Below are 24,463 nucleotides of genomic sequence, written 5' to 3'. Positions count from 1 at the left end.
ACACGCGCGCGCGTGGGCCGAGACGGAATGTCCAATTACGTCGTGTAAAGTGCAACGTACTTAATCAGGGCTGAGGACGACATTCCCAATCGCGTGGTCTACAGTGTACCACACATTAAATCAGCGCAGCACCGTGGAAAGGAAGCCACGATGCGTTGCAGCCACCAGACACAACTACCGCCACCTCCTCCGAGCGGCCATTCAGGCGGCCGAGCAAGGTGCTGTTAGTGAGCACCTATTAAGTCGCCACGGCACACGAGAGGGGTGGGGTGCTCGGAACCATGCCCAGATACTCACCACTCGCCAGACGCACTCACCAGACATTCACAACTCACCACAAGACACTCACCAGACATTCACCACTCACCACAAGACACTCACCAGACATTCACCACTCACCACAAGACACTCACCAGACATTCACCACTCACCACAAGACACTCACCAGACATTCACCACTCACCACAAGACACTCACCAGACATTCACCACTCACCACAAGACACTCACCAGACATTCACCACTCACCACAAGACATTCACCAGACACCTGATGCTCACACCTCACCAGATGCTCACCAGATATTCCCCACCCCACACACACGGACACGCACGCACTGTGGGTTTTGTGCCGTGTACTCTGTGTTCGTGTAAACCTGGGACGGAGTCTCCACGCCCTGGAACTTGACGCTCTTTGTTCTGTCCGTGCGGCGCTCGCCAAAGTAATCCAGACTCGCCTGCGTGCGCCGCGCAGACACACAACACACACACAACACACAACACCTAAAACACACACAACACACAAACACCCAAACAAACACACAATACCCCAACACACAAACTACACACACTCAATACCCAAACACACACAACACCCAAATACACACAACGCAAACACACAACACCCAAACACACAAAATACACACACACACAACACCCAAACACACAAAATACACACACTCAATACCCAAACACACAACACCTGAAACACACACAAGACCCAATCACACAACACCCAAACACATAACACCCAAACAAACACACAACAACAACAACCGCCATTCGCCACTAAGTGGCGGTGACGTCACCACGACGCTTGTGCCAGGCCATGTGCACCTTGAGGCAAAACAACCCCCTACCTTCTCATGGTGCCGGACGGGCAAATCTGTCGTGGATAGTGCTGTGGGGAGAGGGCCAATGCTAATTAGCCCTCTCCCCTCATGGCGTCGGTAACCACCACAGTGGCTAAACGGGGGCTCTGGATGGGTGCGAGGGGCTGGTAACCCCTCTCTCTACCTTCAATGAATTACCACGAGACCACAAACACACAATACCCAAACACACAACACCTAAAACACACACAATACACACAACACCCAAACACACACACAACGCACACACACACAATACAACAACCGCCATTCGCCACTAAGTGGCGGTGACGTCACCACGGCGCTTGTGCCAGGCCAAGTGCACTTTAAGGCCACGTGAAGTGTCGAACGCCCGCTGGCAGGAGGTCACGGGACAGACCCAGGTGCCACGGGTCGACTGAGATGACTACTGGCCGGCACCACCTGTGACCTCTACTGTGCCAACTACACAATACCCAAACACACAATGCACACACACAAACACAACAAAGACAAAGATCCCCCGTATAGCCGTAACAGGCTGTTGGGGCAAGTGCTATTAGCGAGCACCTATGAATGCTGGTACGGCACACGAGGGGATGGGTGGCCAGCACCACGCCCGGCCGCCTTTGTCTCCTTAGTGGCGATGTTTACGACACACACAAAGCACACACACACACAATGCACTATACATACACAGCACACGCACACCCAAATGCACACACACACAATGCACTGTATACACACACAATGCACTATATATACACACACACCCAATGCACTACACACACACACAATCCACTATACATGTGTAATAAACGACTGGACCACGATGTCTGGCTCAGTGTCCTTTATTATTCGGTTCGTGCTGTACACCCACACGGCTGTCTTTACTCTGTAGCTTCTCCACGGTGCTGACTCCAATGTCGGCCCGATCCACAACAGCAGCTCCGCTGCTGTTTCTCTCACACAGCCCCCCTTGGCTGTACTCTCTGCTGCTCTTCTCCCTCCGCAGCTCTCACAGCTTCTTGCTCTCTCTCTCTCCGCAGCTCCTCCTGGCAGCCACACCGCTGCCTCTAACAAGCAGCCCCCTCTCTCTCTCTCTCCGCAGCTCCTCCTGGCAGCCACACCGCTGCCTCTAACACGCAGCCCTCCTGGCTGTCTCCTCCCCAGCTGCACACCACTCCGCAGCTTCCTCTTATCTTCGGGGTTGGCTCCCGATGGCCGTCGGCGCCCCCCCTCTCCACACTTGCCCGCGTGGCCTCACTCTTTTCCGCTCACACCCCGACTGCCTTCCCCTTCCGGTTTACCCGCTTAAAGCCCCGAACCTTCCCCCCACGTCACATGACTCCACCCCCCGTGACGTCACCTCCGGAAGGTCGCTTACGCCCGCATTACACCACCCTCCCCCGTAGAAAAATCCCAGCCGACCTCGGCTGACTAATAGCAAATCGTAATGCGGCGAACCGAGCTTCCCCCCCTAAAGGACACTAAGCATATAATGTAACAACAAGAACAACAACAACGCAATTAACATCAACGAACGTACAAAAGCATGCAATAAATACAACTGTAAGAAAAAAATAACAAGACAGCAACAATCAACGAAACGTAAGCGATTTGGAACGTGTGCGGGTCGCCGGCCCGTCCCGGACGGTCGGCGGCCCACTCGCAGAACGGGAACGCGATGAAAGTCGAGGAATGACAGGGGGTAATCCCCCTGTCGTAGCCGGAAGTCCACCGACGTCCCGTGTCCCTAAAGAGTTAGTCTTGGGCTTGTCCTGTGACCGTGCCCGCAGCTGGGTCGGAAGAGCTGCAGGGCTCGAAGGTCCCGCAGACCTGGCAGGCGTCCTCCGAGCAGGGCCCCTCGTCCCCCGCAATGTCACGGCCGGCCTGTCTGGAACAGGTACGACAGGCGCTCTAGCGAGATCAATGGACGCAGGCAGGGGAGAGTCAGCAGCAACAGACCCCGGCAAGGCAACATTGGGGGATGACGCATCATGTAAGGGAGCAACATATGGTTTCAAGCGCGACGTATGCACAACCCAGCGACGAGACCCAATCTGGACGCGTGCTGACTGTGGGTTGGGAACCGCAATGAGGCGTACGGGACCATGCCAGGGTTTGTGCAATTTCGGCGAGGTCCCCGGACGTACCTGTGGACAATGAAGCCAGGCTAGGTCCCCAACCTTCCAAGGGCACTCCCCCTCAGACCGTCGCGCATATCGCTCGTTCCGGGCCTGGGCTTTGGCCGTAGCCACGCGGGCATTCTCCCGCGCCTCCGTGACTCGGCGAACCGTGTCCTGAATGTATTCAGGAAGTGGTTTACGAGGTCCCTTCACCCCAGTTCCCAATTGCACATCCACCGGCGGCACGTTTTCCCGACCATACATAAGGTAAAACGGCGAATATCCTGTAGCCGCATGAGGCGTCATCCTGTATGCCGAAAGCACCCCGGGGATGTGCAGATCCCAATCTGATTGTTGTTCACTCACGGTATGGCAAAGCATGGCAGACAACGTCCTGTTCAGCCGTTCAACCATACCATCCGTCTGCGGATGGTATGGGGATGTCCGTACTTTCTTAGTCCCAAGGCCCGCGCACACTTCCGCCAATAATTTAGAAGAGAAATTCCTGCCCTGGTCCGTGAGGAGTCTCTCAGGCGCCCCCTTATCCATAATATACCCAAACAAAAAGGCGTCGGTAATGGCCGCGGCCGACTGATCGGGCAACGGCCAGGCCATCGGCCAACGGGAGAGGTACTCAACCCCTACCAGCAAATATTTATTACCCCTCGCCGATGGTGGAAAAGGTCCCAATATGTCCAGCGCCACCAATTCATTGACTCGAGACACCTGAATCGACTGGAGAGGCGGCACGTAAGGATGTTTCGGCGGCTTACGTTGTGCACACGCAGGGCACGCGCGCACGTGCCCTACGACATCTGTCGCCATGCCGTGCCAAAAATAATGACGTTGCAACGTCAACAAGGTCTTCTGCACCCCTAAATGTAAGAGAGTGTCACAATGGAGGGTTCTAATCAACTCGAACCGCAAGGACGTTGGTACCACCAGGCGCCAACGTTCCTGGAACCCCTCCCGCCACATAAGCAGACCATCTCGGAGAGCGGTTTGCGGCCCCACAGCCGTACTCGGACTCCCATTGTCCTTAGCAGACCGCTTCCGCAAGGACACCAATGACTCATCCATCATCTGTTCCCGGATCCAGACAGACCGCGGCAGATTCAAAACCCCGTCAGCCGGTCCCGGTTCCATCGGAGTGTCCGACTTCTCGACGGCCAACGTGAGCGGCTGAGGGGGGTTTGGAATCGGCGAACACCTATGCGTCCCCGACTCACATTTACAAGGGGCGCGCCGCGGTAATCTGGAAAGTGCGTCAGCGTTCGCATGGCGCACTCCCTTCCGATGTTGAATTTGGAAGGAAAATTCCTGTAGCGTGTCCAACCAACGTGCCAACTGTCCGGATGGCTGGTCAATTTTAAGGGCATATTGCAAGGCCGCATGATCCGTACGCACAATAAAAGAACGACCGTAGAGGTATGGTCGAAATTGCCGTAGGAAAAAAACAACCGCCAATAGTTCTCTGCGAGTGACACAGTAGCGGGTTTCCGCAGGAGACAAGACTCGGCTACCATACGCCACGACACGCTCTACACCCCCTTTAGACTGTGATAACACCGCCCCAATACCTGTGTCACTCGCGTCCGTATCAAGAATGAATGGGTGATCGAAATCGGGATAATCCAATGTTGGGGCCGTGGCCAATAGATCACGCAGACTCCGAAAGGCCGCCTCCTCCGGCTGTCCCCAAACAAACTTCCGTCCTTTACCCGTAAGGAGATGCAAAGGCCTCGCAATCGTCGCAAAACCCGGCACGAATCTTCGGTAATACGAGGCAAATCCCAAAAACCGCCGAACATCCCCCACGGTGGCCGGAGTCGGCCAATCCCGGACGCACGCCGTCTTTTCCGGATCCGTGGACACTCCCTCAGCGCTCACGATGTGCCCCAAATAGCGGACGGACCGTTGCAGTAGGTGACATTTCTTTGGTTTGAATTTCAATTTGGCAGAACGCATCCTCGTGAACACTGTCTCCAGCCGCGTCAAATGTTCATCGAATGTGCGGCTGAAGACAATGATATCGTCCAAATATATAAGACATGTCTCCCACTGCAACCCCGTCAAAACGAGCTCCATCAATCTTTGAAATGTAGCAGGGGCCGCATTCAATCCCATCGGGAGACAGTTGAATTGAAATAACCCCTGCGGCGTACGGAATGCGGTTTTCTCCCGTGAGGACTCGTCAAGGGGAAGCTGCCAAAATCCCGAAGAGAGGTCCAGTGTGGAAAAGAACTTAGCCCCCGACAATGCGTCGAGGGAGTCATCCATACGCGGCAGGGGGTACGCATCTGCCACCGATATCTTATTCAATTTGCGGAAATCAACACAAAATCGCAATTTGCCATCCTTCTTCTTAACCAAAACGACTGGAGCGCCCCATGGGCTGTTAGATGGCGATATAATGTCCGCAGCCAACATGTCTTCCACTGCCCCCCGTACGTGTTCTCGCTCCGCAGGACTCATCCGATGCGAATTTAATCGAATAGGGGCAGCATCGCCCGTCTCAATGTGATGGTAAAGCAAGGAAGTGCGGCCCAAATCCAAATCATCGGAGCTGAACACATCGAAATATGTCAACAACAATTTACGCAGCGCACCACGTTGCTCCATGGACAGGGAAGAATTTTCGTCACATAAATGAGCAACCCAACGATCATCCGAACTCCTTGGCTCGGAAACCCCAGCAACAACTCCCCGGCTATGTGGACAATCATGGGTCGCAAACGCCGTAGTGGCATGTGCCACAACCGTACCGGCCGGGACACGGACGTTTTCTCCCCCCGCATTAAGCACCTGTAAAAACGGTAATTGATCCGGCCGGACGATGGTCTGTGCCCCCACTAACGCCAACCCGGTTGATATCGTGGCGGACGGTGACAACAAGACCCCTACTGCTCCTAGCCGATCAGGCAGGGGCTTCCGATACCGCAAGGGTATAAGCATCTGTGTACCAGGTGGGATGTCCACAGATGCGACGGACAGCGCCTGCACTTGTACGGCCGAAGCAGGTCGCCCCCAGGGCGACGGCAGGAACGAGATTTGACGGCCCCCCGGCAGTTCAATACAATTCTCATTGATTTTGATCAAAATGGGCATCTTAGCCAAAAAATCGGTGCCTAACAAACAAGGAACCGCCAAAGATCTCGATATCAACACAACACCCGAGGCCGACACATCCCCAATAGATATCTTAGCATCCACCTGACCCACGATACCCATGCTACCCCCGTTCGCAGCGACGCACGACCCATAAACCGGACGCACAGCCCCCGACGGAATGCCCAACAGATGGAAAATGACATCCGATATAATAGTCGCAGACGCCCCCGAGTCAACCAAAATGCGCACGTCCACACTTTGTATGGACCCCGGTACAGTGGACGAACCCGTAGCGGCCGCGACAACTCTCCGTGCCAATTTGCGCCACTGCGTAACTGAATGAAAAGGCCCCGTCGATGGCCTTTCTTTAACAACAACAATAGGATCGCGCAACACAGGTGGTGGGTGAGGTGGAAAGCCTTGCCGAGTGTCTGGTGCGTGCCGACATGCCTGTTTCGGAGGATCTTTAGCCGACTTGACCGGTGCCGAGGCCTCCTGCTGCGGCGGAGCCGGGAAGCGGGCCCAGCAGTCTCTGGCGTAGTGGCCCCTACGCCCGCAGCGGAAACATTCGGCCTCGTTGCGCCGAAGCGCAGGCCTCGCCTCCTGACGGCCCCGTTCTGGTAGCACCGCGCGCGGTCTCGGCCCGCCGCGTCCCGTCCATGGAGCGGAGGCGGCCGTCAGTTGTTGAGGGCCCCGGTCATCCGGAACATAGACGGCCTGCGCAGGGTTCCACCCCAACGCCTCCCCTTCTTTGACGGGCCCCCCCGTCCACGCCGTCACTTGTTTCCAGCGACGGAGGTTGAATTGCGCATCGAGACACTTAGCAGCCATCCGGGAAGTTAGCTTCTCATGCCCACACACAGGCATGGGGATCCCTAGATCCCGAGACAGCTCCAACATTTTCCCTAATATGAGAGGCTCAAGCAGGTCCTGTGGCGTCTCAGGATAAGCTGCCATGGCCAGCTCCAGCACCGCACCCCTGAACGCCACGGGCGACTCCTCTGGTGCTCGTTGTCGTTGAGCGAATCGCCGATGCGCATCATCTGGTGGCTCATAAGCATCGGCCATTTCTTGAAAAACACCACATAAAGTTGCCTTCTTATCGGTCGCTATGGAACGGAAGAATCGGACAGATTCGTCGTCCAGGAGAGTCGGCAACACCTCCAAAGCCTCCGCATCGGTCCATCTTGCTGTGCGTACCGCCGCCAAGAAGCGGCAGGCGAACGCGCTCCAGTCCCCACCGATGGAAAATTCTTTAACTGTTGTAAGGTGGCGACTCCGACTCCTCTTCCCGCCGTCTTCCAATGGTGGTGGTTGTGATGGCAAATTCAAAATGGCGTCGGCCCGCGGCGTGGCCAAGATGGCGGTTTGGCGCCACGGAGCGCGCAAAATGGCGGCCTCTTGCCGCGTGGGCAATGGCGGCGGCAGGACAGGCAACGTGGCGGCCCGCGGAGCACCACTTGCATCATCCATCGTCCCTGGCGCGACGAGATGGCATAGATGCGCCAGGACGTCCTGAAGTGCCTCCAGTTGTACCGCCATCGCTTGCCATCGTTGATCCGCGTCTGATGATGTCGACGGACCCGCCACCGCGCCAACATCCTCCACTCCCGTTCCCGTGGTCGCCTCAGCCGGGCTCTCCTCCACCACCCCAACAGGATCCGCGGTTGGAGGGAGTTCGTCGTCGTCGGACGAAGAAGCCGATGCAGGCGCCGGATTAACTTCCTTCCTCACTTGTTGCGACATGCCGTTGCACTTCCGACACCAGTGTAATAAACGACTGGACCACGATGTCTGGCTCAGTGTCCTTTATTATTCGGTTCGTGCTGTACACCCACACGGCTGTCTTTACTCTGTAGCTTCTCCACGGTGCTGACTCCAATGTCGGCCCGATCCACAACAGCAGCTCCGCTGCTGTTTCTCTCACACAGCCCCCCTTGGCTGTACTCTCTGCTGCTCTTCTCCCTCCGCAGCTCTCACAGCTTCTTGCTCTCTCTCTCTCTCTCCGCAGCTCCTCCTGGCAGCCACACCGCTGCCTCTAACAAGCAGCCCCCTCTCTCTCTCTCTCCGCAGCTCCTCCTGGCAGCCACACCGCTGCCTCTAACACGCAGCCCTCCTGGCTGTCTCCTCCCCAGCTGCACACCACTCCGCAGCTTCCTCTTATCTTCGGGGTTGGCTCCCGATGGCCGTCGGCGCCCCCCCTCTCCACACTTGCCCGCGTGGCCTCACTCTTTTCCGCTCACACCCCGACTGCCTTCCCCTTCCGGTTTACCCGCTTAAAGCCCCGAACCTTCCCCCCACGTCACATGACTCCACCCCCCGTGACGTCACCTCCGGAAGGTCGCTTACGCCCGCATTACACATGTACAGCACACACACCCCCATAAACATACACACAATGCACTATACACACACAGCGTGTGCACACCTAAATGCACACACACACAATGCACTACACACACACACAATGCACTATACACACACAGCACACACACATATACACACACACACAATGCAGAGCCAGTCAGCAGGCGGTGGAAAATGCGGGCACGACGCTGGGAAGCCTGCAGCTCTTCCAGGTTCTCGCGCAAGCGAGGCTCAAACTGGATTTCCGATTTGCGCTCTTAACGAACACGGGACCTGGGTTTTGTTCAACAATGGAGCGCTGGTGGGGGACTAGGGGCACGGGGTGTTCATTGGTGCTGCACATGTAGGCGTTGTAATGCACACGCGGTGGCTTTCAATGATCGCAGTTGCTTTATATTGAGTAAATTAAATAGCATAGTGAACAAAATGAAAAAAATAACTGAAATGATGATAAACGGACCACAATGCACTATAAACACACGTAACGCACACTCTCTCACACGCTCACTCTCTCACACTCTTTCTCTCACTCTCTCACACTCTACAGAACAGGAGGAGAACATACAAATGCCACACAGTAAGGCGCCCGAGTCAGGAATCGAACCCAGGAACTTCTCGCCATGGTGCTGTGTGGGTGGGGGTTGTGCATCTCACGCTCAGGGCTACCTGGGCTCCCTCAAACTCGTCGCTGTCGATCAGCCAGGTGCAAATCATGGTGCCCGTGCGACCTGCGCACACACGTGCAAACGCGCACACGTGCGGACACACGCACACACATGTCGACGCACACGCACACATGCAAACGCGGACGCACACGCGGATACACGCATACGTGGACACACGCGCGCGCGCGGACACACACGCACACGCGGACACACAGGTCCCTTGGGTTCGTAGAGGAGTGTGCAAACCACCACACCACCGCTCCCCAAATATGCACAAAAAACACCGCACTCGCACAGATAAGCAGACCCACAGCACAGACATGCAAAGACGAAAATCCCCCGTATAGCCTTTTAACAGGCTGTTGGGGCAAGTGCTGTTAGCGAGCACCTATGATGGTTGTCACGGCACACGAGGGGGTGGAGTGGCCAGCACCACGCCCGGCCGCCTTTGTCTCCCTAGTGGCGATGCTCACACATCGCACCAGGTACTCATATCAGGCTGAGTCGACCGAGGGCAAGCCCAGGATCGGTTCAGATAATCGTCACTGTTGTTGGCCGTGAGCGGGAATCGAACTCTGGTAGTCTGGTTCCTAGCGCAGCGCGCTAACCGCGACTACACTACCGCTCCCATCACACACACACACACACGTACGCATGCACGCACGCACGCACACACGCACGTACGCACGCACGCGCACGCAACCTCCCACCCGCGAGTGAGCGAGCCCACGGGACGCGCGAGTGCTCGCACCTTTGCCCCCTTTGCAGTGGACGGCGATGATGTTCTTGGGATCTTGGGCCATCCAGTCCCGAACGCTGGCAGTGAACCTCACCATGTCCCTGCAAGCGCACGCAGGGAAAGGATCACCCGTGTAGGCCCACGCAGGCCGCTCGGGCAAGTGCTCGTGAGCGAGTAGCGGCTCAAGAAGGTTCGGCGCGGCGCACCGATGGAGCGGCGGAGAGACGCGGCAGCGAGGAGTTTGGACCGCGCCGTGGGGACACTCACGCGAGCGAAGGGACGTTGTGGTCGTCGATGAAGACGCGGTCCACGCGGTAGTGGAAGTACTTGGCGTCGTAGCCCTTCTCACCTGTGGGCGGTGGCAATGCTCGTTATCATCACCACCATCACCACCACCACGATAACCACCTACCCATCAGACAAAACCTTAACAGTGCACATCACGATTCGACCCAAATGAGTGCCGATTCCCATTCTGCTGTCACCATCCTAGACGCTCACCCAGATCTGGAGGAATGCTGCTGCTGGTGAACAGAATGGAACAAACCACGGACGTGCAGCTAAAACAGCTTGTTCGAGACACAAACATCATCACACATTATCTGACGTCCCTCCTCCTCTTCTTCCTCCTCCCCAAAGACAACCAACGTGGCCATCAGCCGCATAAGAACATCAATGGGCCGATGCGCACATCATTGCGACGTATCATTGCGGTCGCATCACGCAGGCGATGAACTCGCTGTGTTGATCCGCGGGGGGGGAGGGAAGGGTTAGGTGTGGGTTGATGATGCTCTGCGTGTGGCTGTGTCCCCGGACGCAGCCGAGTGACTTACTGCACAGGTTGTAGACTTTGTAGTGGTCCATGTGTTTTGAATTCAAGAACCGCTGCACTTCCTACGATGACACACACTCACGTGAGAGAGAGAGACGCACGCGCGGCGTAGCAGCATCGCAACCATCCACCATGACCACCGATTGTGACCGGCACCGATTTTACAACAACAACAACAACCCCCACCCCCCATCTCAAATTGCACAGGAGCTGTCCCCCCCTCCCTAGCCCCCCCCCCCTTCCTCTCTCTCTCTCTCATCTCTGCTGCTGGGGGAGCTCTTTGTCCCTTCGTGTTTTCAAAGAACCCACGGCCCAATTGTTGACTCCTCATCCCCTCACGGCCGCCCCAGCTGTTAGGGCCACTCTTTGGTTGCTTTAAAAAAATAAAGTCGCATCCCTGTCAACCCCTTACCAGTGCCCTACCTTATTAGAGACCAATTGAGACCCTATTGGTCACCACGCACCCCTTATAAACCTCAACGTTCATCCTACAAAGTCCCATCACAAGGGAGAAACACAAACAAATAGACAAAGAAAATCTATTTTGCTCGTATTGAAACGGCTGTACGCCGTATGGCCCTGAAAACGCAATTTCCCTGTACAAGAATACGGGTAAACCATATGGGTTGACAGGCATGAAAGTCGCTAAACCCATCAGATGTCTGCCAGCCCAGCAACGAACATGACTCTCTGTTGTAACGCAATAATATTTTTTTCTAATTAACAGCAAATTTCGGGCCCATTTCGTCACGCTCAGGCTAGCGCTGCAGCACCATGCCCCCCCCCCGCCAACTCTTCCCCGCAACGTCCAAAGCCGCAAACTAATAACGCGCAAAGAAGCCACACACGCGCGCAGAAACCCCCAACGGTTACAGCGTCCCGCGAGCTCCACACACACAGGGAGAGAGCGAGAGAGAGAGTCGTAATCGGAATATTTATTTATACTGGAGAAATCCGATGAGCTCCAAACCTCTTTTTCACAGATGTCCACGTGGGGCGGCTAAGAACGTTACAGCAACAAACAATACAAAAATATATCATAGTAGTGCAAAGTACAAGGGAAACAAATTACCCAAACACATATAAATAAAAAACTAAACAATTCCCATCCTATCAGGCAAGCAACTTATTTTTTCAGAAGCGTCCTGGCCACAAATGATAGCTCAACAAAGTGGCCCATCATTTGGACTTTTACAGCACCAAAATAATCTCAATGCGTGTTTCTAAATGTGGAGGGGAAAAAACGGAGGACCCGGTGGAAAATAATCCACGCGGGAGGGACACGCGGCGTGTGGGAGAAGGAATTGCGGGTGAGAGAGGAATCACAGGTGGGAGAATGAATCGCAGGTGAGAGAGGAATCACAGGTGGGAGAAGGAATCGCAGGTGAGAGAGGAATCACAGGTGAGAGAGGAATCACAGGTGAGAGAGGAATCACAGGTGAGAGAGGAATCACAGGTGGGAGAAGGAATCACAGGTGGGAAAAGGAATCGCAGGTGAGAGAGGAATCACAGGTGAGAGAGGAATCACAGGTGAGAGAGGAATCACAGGTGAGAGAGGAATCACAGGTGGGAGAATGAATCGCAGATGAGAGACGAAAAACAGCGAGTAGGGGGGCTTGAGCAGGATGCGTTGTGGCGTCGCGGTCCCAGGGACGGCCCCCACCCTGATTTATGCATCGTCCTTGAAACTGATTGGTCCACACCAGAGACAGCTTTTTTTGGAGCCTAGTCTCATATGGTGTTCGACCAGATGACGCCAAAAGGCGCACAGTTCAAAGACAACGCCATTATCAGGACATTGAGAGCTCGGGGTGAGCAGCTACATCATGGGATCTCCTTTGCCAGTATCAAAATATAAGAATAGAATAGTGGCATTGTCTTTGTGCTGTTCACATTTTGGCGTCCTCTTGTTTAACACTGTTTGAGACGAGGCTCTAAAGAAAACTGTCTCTGGTGTGGACCAATCAGTTTCAAAGACAATGCACATACTGTCAGAGCATGCTTTGTGTTTGTATTTTCACCACAAGTATCTGTGGTTAATGCAGACATGATTCCTTGCAAAAGGTTTCAGTTTGGTGCTTTAACATCTTAACACAATTGTTTTACTGCCAGAAAGGGGAAAACCTATTCTTATGCTATTTTGTGATATGATATGAAACCCATTTTGGGGGGTGGGGGATAACAAAGAGGATCGATGACAATGGGCACGTCATCACGACACCTTGTCCTCCTCTCGCCCAGAGCACGCAAACATCTAAGCGCGTCCTTTATAACTCGAGTGTCGGTGTGCACCCAGAGCCGGGTGGTGCTGCTGCTGCTGGTGGTGGCGGTGATGCCTGCTCACCTTGATGGGGTTGCGGTACATGGACTGGGTTCCAGAGGAGGGGAACGACATCGCGATCACACGCTCTGCGAAACGTTCGCCGTCACGCACACACACACGCAGAGGTCAACGATCCCTCCACATAGCCATCACAGAGCGATGGAGCAAGCGCTCTTAGCGAGCAGCACCTACGAATGATGGCACAGAGCACCCCTGAGGAGTGAGTGGCCAGCACCACGCCCGGCCTCATTTAGTTTCCCCAGTGCTTACACACCGCACCAGATAGTCATTTAGGGCTGGGTCGACCTAAGCGAGGCTCAGGACCAGTTCAGATATTCGCCACCGATGTTAACCCGTGGCTGTAAATTAAAATCAGGCTATTGGGTTAATAGTGCAATGTGCAGACCACTGCACCACCCCCTCTCACTCAGCACACCTGACGACAGCCACCATTTTCCAACTGTGACAGTGATGTTACCACAGCACCTATGCCAGGCTCGGTGCACTTGAAGGCCACTTGATATGTGGAAGATTCTCTGGTAGGAGGTTATGGGACAGACCCAGGTGTTATGGGTCGACTGGCAGATGCACCACCTGCGTCTTCACACTGTGCAAACGTGCTGCATTATAGCCGCACGGCACTTCGCTCACTAATCTATCGCTCCTCCACCCTCCATTTTTATTGGAGGGCGACTGCCTCCAACTGCCAGTAGCGTCCTTCACGAGCCTCCTCGACAGAGGCCGATCTTGACACCGCTGGTACCAGTCATCGGCAAGTCCACTCAGCCCCACAACCTTCTGTGCAAGATGAATCCATCTTTCTGTAGCCCGTGCAACACCCTTTTACCCCCCCTATTCCGCCAAATAGAAGCTGCTTGGGCATGCGGTGGCTGGGCAGGCAACGCAGTCTCGCCTGTTGCCGGAGGAGCTCACAAACGGGGGACCGTGTCCAGATCGTTTTCACCAACGCACCTGTCACATAGGTGAGGTCAAGGTCAAACCCATCCTTCCGGTACCGTCGCTTGTTTTGAGAAACCTGAGATGCGGACAGAAACGGAAACGTACCGTTTAAACAACTCGTCGGCGCGTGCGTGCGTCCGTGTGTGTGCGCGCGCATTGTGCTGTGTTTGCATTCGTGATTCTAGATTTTAAGCTTTCGTGACTGCAAGGATTCATACTCTTAGTTCTTTCGGTAAAGTCACGTAGGTAAAAAATGAAATAAAAATTAATAAAAATAAAACAATAAAATCACGACGTTTCGGAGGCAACACAAGTCTCCGTCATCAGGTGGGACCGTCACAGCCAGATTTGCTGCATCAAGTGAGAGAGGGATTCAAGATGCAAGCTCTTAAGTACCAGTAGCCAATGAATGGATACGTTCCATTCATTGGCTACCACATTCTGATAAGCCCCTCCCCCCCTCTCCTCCCCCCTTAACTGGTACTTAAGAGCTTGCATCTTGAATCCCTCCCTCACTTGATGCAGCAAATCTGGCTGTGACGGTCCCACCTGATGACGGAGACTTGTGTTGCCTCCGAAACGTTGTGATTTTATTGTTTAATTTTTATTAATTTTCATTTCATTTTTTACCTACGTGACTTTACCGAAAGAACTAAGGGTATTCGTGATTCTGCTCATCTTTGTGTGTGTGGGGGGAGCGGCAGTGTAGTAGCGGTTAGCGTGCTGCACTACGAACCTGTTCACGGCCAACATCAGTGTCGATTATCTGAACGGGACTTGGACCTCTCCGAGGTCGACTCAGTCTCAAATGAGTACCTGGTGCAGTGTGTAAACATCGCCACTGGGGAGACAAAGGTGGCTGGGCGTGGTGTTGGCCAAAACCCACCGCCTCGCTAACAGCACTTGTCTCAACAGTCTGTTGAGGCTACACGGGGAATTTTGTCTGTGTGTACTAAAGAGACCTCCTATCTCTGTATACAGGGACTCCTCTACTTACGAACGAGTTAGGTTCCAGAGGTCTGTTCATAAGTCGATTTGTCCCTAAGTCCAACTTTACTTCTGTCGATTCCAAACATGTGGTACGGCATGTACACTAAACACGGGGAATGGCTTTCAAAGTTGTATAATCTTCTGTAGACGTAGATGCCACTGATTCTTCATGTTCTGCAGATGTAGATGCCACTAGTTCTCCATATTCCGCAGGTGTAGATGCCACTGGTTCTTCATGTTCTGCAGATGTAGATGCCACTGGTTCTTCACGTTCTGCAGATGTAGATGCCACTGGTTCTTCACGTTCTGCAGATGTAGATGTCACTGGTTCTTCATGTTCTGCAGATGTAGATGCCACTGGTTTTTCAGGTTCTGCAGATGTAGATGCCACTGGTTCTTCACGTTCTTCAGATGTAGATGCCACTGGTTCTTCACGTTCTGCAGATGTAGATGCCACTGGTTCTTCACGTTCTGCAGATGTAGATGCCACTGGTTCTTCACGTTCTGCAGATGTAGATGCCACCACCGCCATCTATTGCGCGGCGGTTGAACTTACGACTCTCGGTCCGAACAAGCAACTGGGCATACGGACCAGGTATATTCGTATCTCTGAAAGGTCGTAAGTCGAATGTTCGTAAGTAGAGAAGCCCCTGTATATAAAGACATCTCGGATCCAAAAACCAGTGGTGACGTCAATGACGTGGCCTCGCGCTGTCACCGTCGAAGGCGGCGGCACTAACGTGGCATCGTCGCGACGTCCGCAGTTGGGGACATCCGAGGAAGGCATCCAAAAATCCAAGACAGATCCGAAGTGCGTGCTTAAAGATACGCTGCCAAGCCTGGTGGTGTTCATTCAGACGCTGTCTTTCTGACAGACCTGTTCTTCACCTGAGGACGGCTGCTTGCGTTGTGGCCGAAACGTCGTGAGAATTATTTTATTGTTTTATTTTTATTATTTTATTACTTCCCTTCTACGTGACTTTACCGAAAGAACCAAGAAGATGAATCCCTGCAGTCACGAAAGCTTTAAATCGAAAAATGAATCCGAAACTTTAAACATCCGGAGCTGGCGGGCGAGTGCTCACCATCTGTCGCGATGCCTTCTCCAGGTGATGCCTCTGGGACACGAGGCGCCAGACACGAATGATCATAATCAAGCGCAGCACGCGCAGCACGCTCACCAGCCTGCAACAACAACAACAACCGCCATTCGCCACTAAGTGGCAGTGACGTCACCACGGCGCTTGTGCCAGGCCAAGTGCACTTTAAGGCCACGTGAAGTGTCGAACGCCCGCTGGCAGCAGGTCATGGGACAAACCCAGGTGCCATGGGTTAACTGACTGACCAGCCTGCACACACATCAACACACACACGTGCACAGACGCGTGCACAGAGACGCACACAAAGACAAAGATCCCCCGTATAGCCTTCACAGACTGTCGGGGCAAGTGCTGTTAGCGAACACCTATGAAGGCCGAAACGGTACATGAAGGGGTGGGTTGCCAGCACCACGCCCGATCGCCTTTGTCTCCCCAGTGGCGATGTTTACACACCGCACCAGGTACTAATTTGAGGCTGAGTCGACCTAGGGTAGGCCCACCAGGAACGGTTCAAATATCCGCCACTGTTATTGGTCGTGAGCTGGAATCGCACTCGGGTCGCCGGATTCGTAGTGCAGCTTGCTAACCACTGCGCCACCACTCCCCATACAGAAAACAAGAACAAAAATCATTGTCCACTAAGGAACAGTGATGTTACCCCAGCGCTCGTGCCAGGCTAGGTGCACTCGGGGGCTGGCATGTGAAGTGTGGAAGGCTCGCTGATAGGAGGTCATGCATGCGACATGAGCCACACAGATTGATGGATGAGGTAGTGCAGTGATTAGCGCGCTGCACTACAAACCCGGCGACCCTATTCGGTCGCCCACCCACCGCCAACATCAGCGAACAATTTCTTAACCCGGTGCTGGACCTCCCCCTAGGTCGACTCAGCCTCAAATAAATACCTTAGGCCGGTGCGTAGAAAATAACCACTGTGGAGACAAAGGCGGCCGGGAGTGGCCCTAGCAACACCGCCCCCCTCGTGCGCAGAGTTGGCCGGTCTTCACAGGTCCTCGTGAACAGCACTTGCCCCCGACGGGCAGTGTAGGCTACACCGGCGGGGGTGGATCTTTACCTGGGCAGTAGAGCCGTCCCAGAGAGGTCGATGGACGTGTACACGATGGAGACGATGAGGGTGATCATGACGATGCCCGCATCAGCGATGTTCAGCCTCTCCCGGAAATACGACCTGAATCTGAAAATGGGCGGAACGATCGCCCCACTCGTTCACGTCCAAACAAAAAAATCGATGGCATAAAAAAACGAAGCACAGGAAAATAACAAACAACGTCACGTGAAGAAATTCACAAATTTCCTGCGGCATACGTTGGCTCGGACAAATGAACTTGAAAAAAAAACGTTCGTAGACAAATTCAACAGACAGAAACATCAAAACAGATTTAGGGTGATTATTGCACGAGTATGTAACCAGAGACTGTAGGGGCAAGTGCTGTTAAGTGAGCACTTACGAAGGCCGGCACGGCACACGAGGGGGTGGGTGGCCAGCACCACGTACTGCCGCCTTTGTCTCCCCAGTGGCGATGTTTCCACGCCGCATCAGGGTACTCATTTGAGGTTGAATCGACCGAGCGGAATGGAACTCGGGTCGCCGAGTGCGTAGCGCGGCGTGCTTACCGCTGCTGCACTACCGCTCCTGCACTACTGCTGCTGCACTACCGCTACTGCACTAGCGCTCCCCCACGTAACCAGAGAGGGCCACGCATCTCATGTACGTTGGTGATGCAGTGTCCCACAAGTCGCCTTCAATGCCTCCCCTCCTTACACGCGCGTCTGAACACAATCGCATTGTGTAGCGTCTTTAGAATGCGCCCAACTTAACTCTCGGTAAAGTCACGTAGGCATAAAATAAAATAATTTAAATCATGATTTAATTTATTTAATTTATTTGATTTTATACCTACGTGATTTTACCGAAAGAACCAAAGAGTATGGATCCCTGCAGTCACGAAAACTTCAAATCTAGATCCAACTTAACTCGTTAATGACTAACGTTACTATTATCGTTTTTTTTTTAAGACAGCGAGTTCGATGAGAAGGGCGAGGAAAGGCGACGGGCGGCGCTCACGAACCCCGAAACGAAGACGCGGAGGGCGACGTCGACGAAGAAGAAGACGGAGATGGCGAGCGAGGAGGCGGAGAGGGCACGGGAAGCCACAGCGGGTTTCGCGGGGGTCGAGAGGTCGGCCACGACCAGGGCCAGGTCCACAAAGATCAGCAGCAAACTCAGGGCCCTGGGAAGCGGGCGGCACGGCGTCACGTGACGGAATGCCTCTCTCTGACCATCACAGAGGGGTTTTTTTTGTTGGGTTAGATCACGTCATTATAAATGTGTCGTTAAACCTGCCACCGCCCGGCACAGCCAATTAGTAATGTTTGTCACGTAAAACAAAACTTGCCAATAATTGGTTACTAGTCCAGCACACACCCGGTGTGTGTTGAAGAGTAAACTCCACAATTATATAAAACAATTCGAGCACTGTGTGACGTTTCCCCAGTAATTACAACAACCAGCCCTGGCATGTCCGGACCGAGCCAACGTATGGCCTTTTTCGCAGTGCGTACGGCTTGTTTTCCCACTGGCTGGTTGCCGAGTTGAGCCACGACCCCAATCACGACTTTCTGGCCTCGCACAAACTCTGAATCTGGCTGCTCAGGGGGCAGCCAAGCAGGGCCAGGGTCGGGGCTAACGAAGTATGCGCGCGTCGGTCAGTATGCCGCGCGTGCACGTTCATTCATTCGTTATTAAAAGTCATCACGTGCATAGCTTGAACTAACAAAAAGGACATTCATTAGCGCACTGGAGAATACATTCAAGAACGACGACAAAAATAAGTCTTCGGATTCTGAGAGAAGGGCGACAGCGACGCCGGTGTGCGCCTGGGGGCAGTGAGAGAGGAGGGCGGCGTGAATTCCAGACGACCGGAGCTGCGGAGGAGAGGGCAACGTTTTGCCGGGCGCATGCAACATGAGGGGGTGAATTCAGAGGCCATTCCGAGCGACATCGGAGAACCTCGGGCTCAGACAATGGGCGTCTTACACGCGTCTCGATATCGTTCAAATCGAGGGCGCCGGGGTGGCGAGATGTTAACTACCTCGCCTGGTATGCAGGAGGATGTGGGTTCGATCCCGACCCTGACACCTGTATATTTTGAGTTTGTATGTCTCTCTCTCTCCCAGTGGTCGCGTGGATTTTTCTCCGGGTTCTCCGGTTTTCCCTTCACATTTAGAAACGTGCGTTCAGAGTGTTTGGCTGCTATAAATGTCCACACGATAAGCCACTTGGTAGAGCTATCATTTGTGGCCAGGTCGCTTCTGAAAAAGAGCTGTATAGCTCAGTGGGCCTCACCTGGTAAAATAAAAAGTTTAGTTTAGTTCATTGCATGCAATGCCATTGGCACGGCTCGGTTCCTACAGGTTCAAGCTGTTTTGCGTGAACCCGAACCGTACCAGGTAAACGTGCAATCAGTGCGACTCCGCTGACGCTTACCTGAGCCACAGTGACATCACCACCGGCTCCATGGCGGCTCTGGCGCGACTGTGAATGCAAAGGCACCGGTTAGACTCCCACGTCGTCATCGTTGTTCTTGCCGACATCAACACGCTACAACAGTCCAGCAGGCGAAAAGTGAACGCAAAGAAATTGGCAGTTCGTCAGCAGTCGAGCACTCAGCGAGACCCTCACTCGCCCGCTCCAACCCTTCAACGGCCAAATGAACCCCTCCCTATTATGTGGCCATCTCTCGAGCTCCTTCATCGTCGTTGCATCGCTGCACTGGTTGCGCTATTGGGGGGTGCACGCGTGCGTGTGTGCGTGTGTTCCCCCTTCCTTCGACTGCCACTCCACCGCTGGCCTTGTCCGTTGGCCCATCGTCACCGCGAGCGGCGTGAGCTGCCCGGGCCCGCTCACGTGCGTCTATCGGCCATCAACTTTGAGTGGACTTTGTTTTTTTCAAAGGAGTGTGCGGGCGCACGGGCGGGCTTGCGAGCGTGACATGTGAGTGCGGCGACAAGCGTGTGAGCGTGTGAGGCTTCAGTGCGCAGTTAACGCGCTGCGCTATGAACCCGGGGGGACCCCGAGTTCGGTTCCCGCTCACAGCCAACACCGCCGGTGACGAATATCTGAACCGGTCCTGGGCCTCTCCTGGGTCGACTCAAATTAGTACCTGGTGCGGCGTGTACACATCGCCACTGGGGAGACAAAGGCGGTCGGGCGTGGTGCTGCTCACCCACCCCCTCGTGTACCGTTCCGGCCTTCATTGGTGCTCGCTAACAGCACTTGCCCCAACAGTCTGTTAAGGCTATACGGGGGATCTTTATCTTTATTTGGTGTGAGAGTGAGTGATAGTCAGGGACAGTGAGTGAGGATGGGATGTGTGAGTGAGTGAATGAGAGTTAATAAGTGCGAGTGAGTGAGAGCGAGTGAGTGAGAGCTCACTCACCCGCTCGCCGTGTCCATCGAGAAGGCGTTTCCATTCTCGAGCGCCGTTTGGGCCCCCTTGGCCGCACCGTCGCAGAGCTCCACCTTGCTGCCGTCAAACGACACCACGGGATCCATGTCCCCGCACACTCCTACTCGCACACACACGCACGCACATCCACCGCAGCGAAAAGCCGCTGTTCGCCACCAAGTGGCGGTGAGGTCACCACGTCTCTTGTGCCAGGCTAGGTGCACCTTAAGGCCATCTCACGTGAAGTGTACAGAAGGCTCTCGCTGCTGGCAGGTCACGGGACAGACCCAGGTGCCATGGGATGACTGGCAGATGCACCACCTGTGCCCCCCTCAGTGCCAAAATTGCAGAATTTTATCTGCCCGGTGGTTCGGCTCGTTGTTGTGAGCGTCGCTCCTCTGCCCTCTGTTGTTGCTGGAGGGCGACTGCCTCCAACTGTCAAGCAGCGTCCTTCACGAGCCTCCTCCACAGAGGCCGATCTTGACACCGCTGGTATCGGTCATTGGCAAGTCCACTCAGCTCTACGTCTTCCTGTACCACATCAGCTCCATCTCTTCTCTAGCCCGTGCAGCGCCCGTTTGGATCCCTCAATCCGGCCAAAGAGAAGCTGCTTTGGTATACGGTGGCTGGAAAAGCGTGCTACCAATGCAGCCGCGCCTGCCAGAGGAGCTCACTGTTGATTATTGCAATAATGGGACGGAGGACGAATGGGAACGGTGCGTCCAGATCTTTGAAGGATCTCGTACAATTCGGGCTGAACAAAAACCAGGATGGATTGTAGGCAAGCCAGCCGGAAGGCTTTAAACAATACAGCATGTAATTCACGGCTTTCCAGTCGCTAAGCACACACGTGGGTTATAACAAAGCAGCTAATCCATCAGATCAGGGAATACGAATTTAATTCAGCCCAAGTGTGTCAAACGCAGATTACGTGGCGTTGCGCGTCACTCGGATTCAGGTGACACAAATCACGATCAATGAATTATTGAGTGCACGCGAAGTGTGTCCAATGTGTGAAGGGCAGAGAGGCTGGCAGTGTGAAGAGAAACAAACTCTTGAGTGAAATGGGTGCGAGACACCACGGTGGCGAGGCGTTAACTACAGGAGGTCGTGGGTTCGATCCAGAACCTGACGCCTGTATATTTGGAGTTTGCGTCTTTCTCTCCCCATGGTCGCGCGGATTTTTCTCCGGGTCCTACGGTTTTCCTACCCCTCAACATTTAGAAACATCACGCGTTCAGACTATTTGGCTGCTGCTGTACATTTCCACGTGGTAATAAGCCCACTGCGTTGAGCTATCATTTGTGGTGGCCAGGCCACTCCTGAAAAAGAGCTACATTCAGACGCTGTCTCCCCGACAGACCTGTTCTTCACCTGATGACGGCTGCTTATGTTGTGGCCGAAACGTCGTGAGAATTGTATTTTATTATGTTTATTTTTATTATTTTATTACTTCCCTTCTACGTGACTTTACCGAAAGAACCAAGAAGATGAATCCCTGCAGTCACGAAAGCTTTAAATCGAAATTTAAGAGCTACATAGCTCAGTGGGGCCTTACCTGTTAAAAATAAAAACATAGTTTATAGTTTTATAGTCTGGGGGATTTTCGATTTAAAGCTTTCGTGACTGCAGTGGTTTGGGCTGCTGCAGCTCCTTACTATTAAAACTCCTTCCCTTTATTACTGCTAACCCTACTTCCTCCCTTTGTTGCTGATAATCCTACATAATGCACGGGCATAATATGACTTTGAGACCCCCCCCCACCTCCTACGCATTCCACAAGTAGTGACTAATGCCATATCTGCATTTCCCATAAATATGCAAAAATACTGTTGATATGCAAATTCCTTTCTCAAGGCACCCTTCCTCCTCTAACCCAGCTTAAATATACGCTGCCAAGCTTGGTGGTGTTCATTCAGACGCTGTCTTTCCGACAGACCTGTTCTTCACCTGAGGACGACTGCTTGCGTTGTGGCCGAAACGTCGTGAGAATTGTATTTGATTGTTTAATTTTTATTATTTTATTATTTCCCTTTTACGTGACTTTACCGAAAGAACCAAGAAGATGAGTCTGGGGGATGTGTGACGGAAGCTCCGAGGAATGGCGGTACAGTAATTATATTCTATTTTGTATTTATACAGCGCCCTTTCCATTAAAGGGCACGAGAGCGAGGAGGCCCGAGGGATTGGAGGCCGCGGCTTTGAGCCGGCATCGTTGAGGTCCCTGGGTTCCAATCCAGGGTTCAGCCGCTGCCTGTGATTAAACCACGTTCTCAAGTGTCCGGATGTTGACGGTCTAAGCCCGGTTACGAGTCACTCGCGAAAATAATCATTAAAGGTACAAGAAGCCAGGGTAGCACAGCGGATTGAGTGTGTAAGCAACATATGAAGCGTGGGATGCACCTGGGTAGAATCTAATGCCAAGTTCCTGAGTATCGTGGACAGAGCTACACGGAAGTCGATGATCGCCGACGTCTGTGACACAGAACGTGGCACACAGAGAGAGAGAGCATTGTCAAGTGTCCACTTTGCTAAGCACTATTGAGGGCATCTATGGAGATAGAGATACAGGGACTCCTCTACTTACGAACGAGTTCGGTTGCAGAGGTCTGTTCGCAAGTCGATGTGTTCAACTTTACTCCTCTCGATTCCAAACATGTTGGCGTGTACACTAAACACGGGGAATGGCTTTCAAAGTTTAATCATCTCCTGTAGATGTAGATGCCACTGGGTCTTCATGTTCTACAGATATAGATGCCACTGGTTCTTCATGTTCTGTAGATGTAGATGCCACTGGTTCTTCACATTCTGCAGATGTAGAAGCCACCACCGCCGTCTATTGCGTGGGGCAGTTGAACTTACGACTCTCGGTCCGAACAGGCAACTGGACGTACTAACCAGGTTTGTTCGTATCTCTGAAAGTTCGTAAGTCGAATGTCCGTAAGTAGAGTAGCCGCCGTACTCGACGGTATCCAGTGAATTCTGCCGCTTGTCGAAACCGTCGAGAACCGTTGACCGCATGCGTCACGGTGCGAGCTAAAGGTCACGTGGCGGTGGTGTTGTTGTGATCGGAGAAGCTCCCATAATAGAGGTCGCGAAAGCCTACGTGGTAGACGGAGGAGCCCCCCCCCCCCCCTCCATTGTGCGGGATGGCATCACAGTCCAAGTTTTGCTAAATTTTGAGCAATCACACCCCACAGGCGGAGTTTGATTTCTATATTTGGGGGGCAGGGGGGGGCAGGTAGGGGTTCGCTTTGTCCCTCACATTAGGAATCGAGGATGCATATATTCAAAAAAATTGTAATATTAATAATAAACTACTAAAAACATATTAAGGTGCCCAGTTTGGGAGGAGTGTTACCCACAACCCCCAGCCGCCCCGCAGAAAACCTGGCCCATGAATACACCGCAAAACAACACCGGATAGCAAACATCGCCCCCAAAGATACCAACAAAAACTTTAACCAAGTGAGCAATTTGTCGGTATATTTTTTTAGAATTTGGCAAACATTTTAACAGTGATACCGGGGGTCTCGAGACTCCTCTCGGTGAGGCTTAGCCCTGGGTAAATAAATGTCAAGGATTAAACATTTAAGGAACCCGCGGCTGCACATCGAATGTGATCATCTGCAGACTTGCACCGTGTGTTC

The 24,463-nt window shown here is 53.4% G+C and overlaps 1 protein-coding gene across 3 annotated transcripts in view; it reads right to left on the bottom strand.

Annotated features, from left to right (window-relative positions):
* The window catches only part of LOC144734702 (phosphatidylinositol 3,4,5-trisphosphate 3-phosphatase TPTE2-like), a 39,483-nt gene that overhangs the window by 6,000 nt on the left and 9,020 nt on the right, over positions 1 to 24,463 (bottom strand). Inside the window, exons 3-14 of one of the 3 annotated variants that reach the window (XM_078617015.1) lie at positions 20,805 to 20,934; positions 19,853 to 19,900; positions 18,435 to 18,596; positions 17,420 to 17,539; positions 16,330 to 16,429; positions 14,267 to 14,330; positions 13,316 to 13,380; positions 10,973 to 11,033; positions 10,407 to 10,488; positions 10,152 to 10,240; positions 9,402 to 9,463; positions 655 to 735 (exon numbers count right to left, since the gene is read on the bottom strand). In XM_078617015.1, coding sequence (XP_078473141.1) covers positions 655 to 735; positions 9,402 to 9,463; positions 10,152 to 10,240; positions 10,407 to 10,488; positions 10,973 to 11,033; positions 13,316 to 13,380; positions 14,267 to 14,330; positions 16,330 to 16,429; positions 17,420 to 17,539; positions 18,435 to 18,596; positions 19,853 to 19,900; positions 20,805 to 20,934 — 1,064 coding nt within the window. Of the gene's footprint in view, positions 1 to 637; positions 736 to 9,401; positions 9,464 to 10,151; positions 10,241 to 10,406; positions 10,489 to 10,972; positions 11,034 to 13,315; positions 13,381 to 14,266; positions 14,331 to 16,329; positions 16,430 to 17,419; positions 17,540 to 18,434; positions 18,597 to 19,852; positions 19,901 to 20,804; positions 20,980 to 24,463 lie in introns of all 3 variants that reach the window. The other 2 variants (XM_078617014.1, XM_078617013.1) reach the window with 2 other exon arrangements.

The sequence above is a fragment of the Lampetra planeri genome, chromosome 52 (genome assembly GCF_965212315.1).
Source record: "Lampetra planeri chromosome 52, kcLamPlan1.2.h2, whole genome shotgun sequence".
NCBI classification, from domain to species: domain Eukaryota; kingdom Metazoa; phylum Chordata; class Hyperoartia; order Petromyzontiformes; family Petromyzontidae; genus Lampetra; species Lampetra planeri.
Note: the sequence above shows the minus strand (reverse complement) of the source record. Positions and strands in the feature narration are given on the sequence as shown.